General features: G+C 38.7%; 1 protein-coding gene across 1 annotated transcript in view; it reads right to left on the bottom strand.

Moving 5' to 3' along the window:
- Positions 1–681: 681 nt before the first annotated feature.
- The window catches only part of tmtc2b (transmembrane O-mannosyltransferase targeting cadherins 2b), an 89,887-nt gene continuing 81,983 nt past the window's right edge, over positions 682–8,585 (bottom strand). Inside the window, exons 11-12 of the mRNA XM_053318537.1 lie at positions 8,151–8,214; positions 682–870 (exon numbers count right to left, since the gene is read on the bottom strand). Of these exons, the coding sequence (XP_053174512.1) occupies positions 691–870; positions 8,151–8,214 (244 nt within the window). The 3' untranslated portion in view covers positions 682–690. The remainder of the gene's footprint in view (positions 871–8,150; positions 8,215–8,585) is intronic.

Raw genomic sequence — 8,585 nt, 5'->3', positions numbered from 1 at the left:
ATTCCCTTTTCAAATTTTCACCAAATGTCAGGGTATCTGCTACAAACGGCTTGAAGTAATGCTGATATCTTTTCTTTTAAATCTCTGCACTGTAAAATGTGTTTAATCTCATGAACAAAGCAGACTGGAGAAATTGGTAATTTAAACTACATGTGGAATCTGCAGATTTTTGATGGAAAATACCCCCAGTGCAGTGCTCTAAGATTCTTTTATCTCTTATATATTTTACTTTATCTTTTACTGCTCGGGGGAAAAATTTTACTCTTTTGAACTACAATTGTTTATTTAAATAACCTAATTCATCACAAATGTTGAAGGATGTATCTACTGTCTCACCTCAAGTTCAAGTGCTCTAGTTCAAAAAGAAGGAAAGAAAAACAAAACAAACAAAAAAACATGGTTTCTGTGAGATCTCTAGTTTTTAAGAAAGTTCTAAAGAGTCCAAATACCATGTTGCGCCTGCCAAACTATGAGCAATGCTTCTGAGGAAAGCTGCTGGCCTGAGGTGTATGCAGAGCTCAGGAGTCATTAGGAGGGCTGTGCGGCACAGTCATGGCCTCTCTGAGCAAACATCCTCCCTGAGTCTCTTCCATCTCTCCTGGATAAGAAGAGGGAATGAGGAACTTTTGGACCATCCTTTCCCCTCCCCAAGTCTGGTGTACAGATGGCAGGTAGGCGGGCAGGGTGAGATCAGGGGCTCATGGTCCTCAGGCCCTGTTTCTCCATGATGTTCCACAGCTTACGCAAGTTGGACTGGGTGATGGTGTCATCCGGTTTCAGTTGCAGTGCTCGGAGGTAATTGGCTTCAGCTTCTTGCAGTTTCCCATTGAGGTGGAGGATTGCCCCCAGGTTCATCAAGGCTGCAGGATACTGAAACCAAAAAAAAGAGACCTTCGTCATTCAGGGCAAAATCTGTTTCATACTAAAAAAACCTCAGGATAGCTTACAACTTTGTTCCAAATATAACTTCTGTTGTCTGTCCAAGAAGAGCATTGGAAAACATTTAGAGAAGTAGGTAGAAGAGTATAAACACAACAGAAACACAGTGATTCAAGGGCCTGACACATTGTGTAGAAAGAGACAGCTGACGCACACACGCACGCACACGCACGCACACGCACGCACGCACGCACACGCATGCACGCGCACGCACGCACACGCACACACACGCACACACACACACACACACACACACACACACACACACACACACACACACACACACACACACACACACACACACACACACACACACACACACACACACACACACACACAGTGACAGATGTACTCACCACTAATGGTCTGTTTAGACTAAATTGATTTAATGAAAAATTCAAATTTTACCACATCCAGGGGCAATGAAGAGATGTTTAATAATGCAAATGAAGTATATCTATTCACACTTTGGGGGTTTGCATAAATTAACAAGGAATGAGACTGGGATGGGACCAAAAATGATTTTATGACAATGATATACATGCAAATGATATAGTTTGACATTTTAGGAAATACACGTATTCACTTGCTGCTCAAGAGTTGGCTACAACCACAAGACTCATAAAACCTCTTGTGTCTGTGCGGTAAATAAATGAAACTACTGCCACCAGCAGGCTCATTTAGCACAAAGGGGGTAAGTATCCAGGCTTGCTCTGTTAATGAACATGTTATATCAGAAGTTCTCTAAAGTTGTTGATGTTTTTAACAGGTTTAACAAATAACTGTTGTTGATTAGAGCGTTTTAGAGGCGCCACTACATTAACATAATTAGTCTTTCATTCTGTTCTCTATTGTTGTGCTAAACTAACTGGCTGACTTGCTGTAGCGCCACACTATTTAATGGACAGACATGAGAGTTATAATGATAGTTATAATGATGATAACTTTATTTATGTAGCATAACATATAAATTAAACAGGTAAAGTAAAAACCGAAGAATAACCAGTTCAAGAGAAAGTCATGCCGAAAAAAGTGCAGAGAGATTTAAAAGAATAAACGGTCTATGTGATCTCCTCCAGAATGTCATCCCAGATTTGTGGGGCCCTGACTCCAAAGGTTAAATCTCCTCTGGTGTTTAGCCTTGACCTAGGAATTATTAACAGATCTCAGCTGAAGGATCTGAGACTGCATTCAGGCTTGGAAGGGGTTGGTATGTTGGTGATATAATCAGAGGCCAACCCCAAACATGAAAAGGAATCATTAAAATGTTCTAATACGTATAGGTAACTAGTAAAAGTGCTAAAATAGGCATTATATGGACTCCTCTATTAGATGTTGTGAGAAGTCTTGCTGCATTTTGAATAAGCTAGAATATGGAGGGGTGGTACTGAATGAGAGAAATACAGTGAGTTAAAGGAGTCAAAGCAGGATGTAGTTAAAGTGTGGATGACAGTTTCCAGATTCTCAGCAGATAAGAAAAGATCTAATTCTATTATGAAGTGAAAGAAAGTGTGATTGAACAACTGACTTCACCTGCTGGTCAAAGTTTAAACAAGACAGAGAAGTTAGAGGTAATGTGCTCATTGGGGGGGTCTGGACCTATGATTATGGCTTTTGAGTTTAATTGAAGAACATTTTTGAGACATCTGTAAGTTAGGTTTGTATTATTGACCAGTTGTGTTTGTTGTTGAGGTCAAATGAGAAATACATCTCAGAGTCATTTACATAAAAATGGAAGCTGATGTACTTCTAAGTCAAACCTAGAAGTAACATGTAAATGGGGAATAATAAAAAGCCAAGGACTGAGCTGTGAGGTACTACACAAAGTTGCTAATGGCCATATGCTTAAGACTTCCAATTAAAATCACATTATCAACTGTATTGCAAACAATAAACCAGATGTTTAGCCATTGTCAGCTGCTAAAATAATAAAAGGCTTGACTGAAATTTATCAAGGAACCCTTTGCCATTCATGTATTCGATGAGCTGCCCAACTATTTTTTCCAAGATCATAGCCAGAAAGGGCAGATACTGGGTTGAAGTTATTTAAAACAGATGAATGAAGAGATGGCTTTTTGAGAGGTGGCTGAACAGACACTTGACCAGATCTAAGACAGGAGCATGATTTCATTTTAGTAATGATATTGGTTAGATCGTTAGCAGTGACTGACCCTGCAAGACGTTTTACAACAAAGGTCAGTGAGACTTTGAGGCGGGGGGTGGGGGTGGGGGGGGGGAGGGGGGGGTAAATGCATTCCTTATAGCTTGAACCTTATTAGAAAAAAAATCTCTTCACTGTTATCAACTGTTGTCAATAACTGACTGTCATCTGAAGACTGAACTCTAAAAAGGAAAACTTGTAAGTGACACTATTTATGAAACCAACAGATCTACATCCTTATACTATTTGAAATGTATTACACAAGTTAAAAAGTACAGATATCAGGGTGAATCCATACATAAGGTTATAGAAGATATAGTTGATAAAGCCGTCATTGTAAAAGATTATTTGGTCAAATTGTGGGGCTATAGAGCAGACCTAACACGCTATTGGTTCATATTTGTCAGATCAGCCAGACTGTGGTGCAGTGTTGTGCGTGTCCTTGTGCCTTGTCTGTGGACACAGATGTCATAGGGAGCAACCAACACTTTGAAGTGGGTCCAGATGAATATACTGTATATTCTTGTTGTTGCCAAGAGGTAAAATCATCATCAATGTGATGAGTGAGTCATGAAGACACAAGTACAGGGGTGCAATCACGTTAAGACCACGAAGTATTCAGGCCAAGGGAGGGGCCACATCTGATCTCTATTTAAGTTTGAAGTGTGGAAAAGATGTCTAATCCTGTAGAGAAGCTACTGTTTTACTGCTTGGGATTATTGTAATTTCTGTAATTGTAATTTGAACAAGGAATGTTCAAATAAAACCAATGGCCAATGATGTGATTTTACTGCAGTGTTTGTGACTTTTTTTCCTATAATTATCACCACATATATAATTGTCACATAGAATGGCACATGATTATGGCATCTTGACATTTACCGATGTGCGGCACCACAAGGCTTAATTGCTTTCCCATGTCCCATTAACTCATCAAGAGTAATTGTCAGAGCAACACTCTTTGCATGAGAGAAAACGTGTTTTTTCTATAAATGTTTTTAAAAGAATCTGTGAAATATTATGATAAATGCACAAAAAACAACCACTCATGACAGCAACAGTGTTACAGGAAGGTATACTAAAAATAATACTATAGTACTAATAGTAATAATAATACAGCAATAAAATGCACATTTATGTCACGTGTTGCTTAAAAATAAAATCTATAAAATAATCTATATCTATATCTATATATATCACACACTAGAATGTAAATTATTACAGACGGCTTAAACACTTCCCATATATATTACATTATTACGTATTACAGTGAGTCTAAAGTTGACATTTTCATATTAATCTATTCATTGAGAATACTTTTTCAGAGAGGTTACCAAACACCAGACAATCACATTTATTTTCGTGCTTTGTCCACACTGTAGGTTGTGTGAACAGTCCTTTTCTAGACTGCCCCACCTTTGTTTATTACACCCACACAAAACTCTCAAAACATTTCTCTGTTTTTCCAGTGTCAAGGTTGGATGAGCGATGCTCCACACGTGAGAATTTCAATGGGAACAATATGTCCAATAGTGCTGCTTTTCCTCATAGGGGGAATTAAATCAATGAATAAATCAAAGAGACTCTGGAATAATCCTATTGTCCCTTAGAGAGGGGCCATTTCTTCCCTTAACACATATAAAACATGCTACAGATGCATTGGCCAAAGTAAAGGCTGGCATGACTGACACTTTTACTGTTGCTCACTGACTCCACATGTGCAGCATTAAATTACTACACTCAATATTGTGTAATAACATTAATCCCCTAACAAAACAAAATCAACATTTTCTCTGTTTCAATTATAATTCACAGGAGCAGCCAAGGTTCTCAACTTTAATGGCTGGGGTAATTTGGAGGCAGTTTGAGCTATGAATTACCTTCTGTTTGACCTGCCATTTGAAAGTCAAACCACAAAATAACGCTGGGGGATCAATTTGCAAGTTAGGGATTTTAACTAGTAAGAAAAACGCTTGCCAAAATATAACTGTTTATACATATGGACATACTTGAAAGTGACAAGTCAGGAGACCACACATAAATACTGTATCCACAACATGTTGGTGACAAGTATAGGTGGAAGGCAAATGACTGTTATTGCCATTTTGTGGTATATTAAGAGAAGTGTAGGTAACTACGTACATTTACTCAAGTACTATATGAAAGTACAAGTTTAAGGGCATTTTACTTGAGTAATTTCCTTTTATGCTATTTTGTACTTCTACAATACATTTCAGAAGGTTTTACTTTTAACTCCACTTTTTAGATCAAGATTTTTAAATTTTCTTTAAATGTGTTATGGACTTTGTGTATGTGCTGTATAAATAAGTTGTATTATTATTCATATAAAAACACATGCTACACTTATATAATATGATGCAGTTCTGTTATTATTAATCTACCTATTATCTAAAACTGCCTCCACATTGATAAACTAGAACATTAATATAATCCTACATGAATGTTTTAGTGATAAACAAAACAAACTATAATAAACTATAACACATATTATTAAAAGCACTCTAAAATAGGTCAGTCTGCATAATGAGGGCTTTTATTTTTGATACTTTATGTACATGTTGCTGATAATACTTCTGTACACATACTTCATGACACACCATTCTAATTCAGGACTTTTACTTGTATTGGGGTATTTTTGATTTTATGATAGTATCTGAATAACTTCACCACTGAGAGCAATATTCTCCAACCTCTGTTTCTACGAGGTCAGTGAGTTCATAAGTTAGCATGACTCATTGAATGAGAGGATGACAACAATCGAGTAATACTTTGCTTGCCACAAGGAGAAAAAACTACTGTATATCTCCTAACATCTAGTTGCTGGCAGGCAAATGTACACAAGAAGGTTATTACTGGCAATACAGGCTTCTTGTATTCAGTATCTTTCTCTTTCTCTCTATCCCATGGCAATATGGTGAATTTTTGATCGGATGACTCATTGAAAGTTCCTTTACAGATGGTGCAGGCTGTAGGAGGGACCTATTAATAGGATGAGAAGGCATGATAAGCAACCTTAAATTGACAAAAAAAGCCACCATATTAGTATGAAAAGCTTTCTCAGATCTTCCAGAATACATACTGATGATTGAGATGACATATGAAGCACTGAGCAAAGACTCCTGGTTAGAAAATCAACAGACTCCTGGTTTTTCTCTCAGTGCTGCAGCAACAGCTGCAGTAGCGGCAGCGGCGGCAGAAATTCAAAAGCTCTTTTTCTTCGCCAATGCAGAACTTATCAATTCCTCAGTTTTGTTTCCTTCCTCCACTCTTCCCTGTTGGCTCCCATCGTTCCTCACCCAAGCTTTTCTCCCCTTACTTTCACATAGTTAAGACTTTTGTGATTTATACCCTTGCTTCTGCATTTTTCCTTGCCCTAGCAACACACTGAAAAAGGTCCCTTGTCAAAACCTTTCATTTTTTCCTCATTTCCTGCTGCTCTGCAACCTCTCTGCCTGCCTACCCTTCCCAAAACTGGCATGTAGCAGCGGAGGCACGGCCAGATGTGGACCATATTAGCCTAGACTGTAAAGCAACATATGCTATAAAAGACTGTGACAGTCAAATGTGAAGCTAAGCTAGGTCGGGGAATGACCGATCAAAATGACTCCAGATAGACATTCTGGTCAAGAATATCTAAATGTTGAAGATCCAGGGCACAGCAAGCCACTGATAGGACTTAACTTGTCTAGATAGAGGAAAAGGACTAAAGGACAAAATCCCTTGAATGGAGCAAATTGTCCTCTCTCACTCAGAGCGAGCAGACATATGTGCTTAATGTAAAACACCCGTGCCTTTGGATAGTGAAGAATCAAGCTGCAGTAAAGTATGAAATGACAAATGAAGATGGACAGGGTACATGGCTTAAGTCAAGTCGCATCGGAAAGAACAAAGGATAATGGAAAAGAAGACGGATGAAGATCCTAAATCATAATTGTGCATCAGCTGTAAGCAATACAAATGGTAAAGGCATCAAGGCAAAGTGACCAAGTAGGGACAAAAACATGTCTCCCCGTTTGGATGTGGACATCAAATGCATGTTTATATGATTACAGGGGCCAAGAAGCAGTCATGTGAAAATTACACTCATCTGGCCCTGAAATAGATCTGTGGGGAGCACAAACATCCTCATTTTAAAGAAGTGCACATCCATCAGGGGGCGGCACACAAGTGGTCTTCTCTAATCTGGTGATCTGAACCCTCCTCACAATAAAAAACAACTAAGAACAAATAATTAATGGGGACATTCCCACAATTCACCTTAAACCTTATGATTCTGCTACATTATTCATATATGCATTTGAACTGGGACAATGGGAGCAATGATTCTCCTTACCGTACATCTGGGTTTAATTAGATGTTAAAAATACACAATGCTAAAAGACGAATGCTGCATCGACACTGAGAACAACAAAGGGGATAGGAGCTCAATTTCGTGGCTTGTAAGGAAATCTAAAAATGTATTCTTTTGTTACAATCATGTTTTTTTGGTCTTTTTGTTTGTCATTGTTTGTATATATTATACCAGGGTTTGTGTGCTTCCACAACTAAACTTTGTATCTGTATAACATTGTCCAGATATATTTTGATCATTAATCCTGAGCCTATTTCTTCTAATCAAGACACAGGAACAAACAGGGTAACCACATGCCAAACATATTTTGCTCCCACTGCGGACCTCACTTAAACAACTCGACCCCTCCTGTCAGAGCTGCCAAAGACTGGACCCCATTCATTTTCAAGATGTCAAAGTCTCCTGACTGAGTGTTATTATCATTATTCTTTTCAATCTACTCACCCATGGCCTCTCCTTTGAAGTTGGTGATGGATGCTGCACAAACAAACCTCTGAGCTTAGTAAAGAGCTAGCCTTCTTTTTTTCTGAGATCCACTGACAATGAGGGCCGTTGTGAGAAGGCAGCCCGGGTAGTAACATGGATGGGATTATTGGAAAACCACCCAGACTGTGATTGCACAGTGTCCATCAGGGTAAATAGTAATGGGGATGATTAACTTGTTGTGGCTGTACTCACATTGGGTCTCAGGCTTGCTGCTTGTCCGTAATACTTCTCGGCTGCCTCATTTAGGCTGGCTTGTCTGCAAAGGTAAAACAGAGAGAGGCAATCATTACTCATCTTTATTGCTCCCGGCTTCAGATGAGGCCCTTTATGTTTACTGGTGCTCAGGGGTCACTGAGAAAATAACAGGGGGGGACAGCATGAGGGATGAGAAAAGCTGATCCAATCGCCTGTAGGTTTCTCATTCGATAGCATCTTTCACTCGATAACATCTGTGCCATGCAAAGCATAGCAAGCACTTTCTGTTTTAATTGAACCTTGGGGTCAGGACATGTGGCTTATTGAGGAAAACTACTCAACAAACCAAACTGATAAGAAATATTCAATATACTATTTACAGCCAGACAGGAAATTGTGGTTTTACATGCTAGATGATTAGAGACACTGAAA

The sequence above is a fragment of the Scomber japonicus genome, chromosome 5 (assembly GCF_027409825.1).
Source record: "Scomber japonicus isolate fScoJap1 chromosome 5, fScoJap1.pri, whole genome shotgun sequence".
NCBI classification, from domain to species: Eukaryota; Metazoa; Chordata; class Actinopteri; order Scombriformes; family Scombridae; genus Scomber; species Scomber japonicus.
Note: the sequence above shows the minus strand (reverse complement) of the source record. Positions and strands in the feature narration are given on the sequence as shown.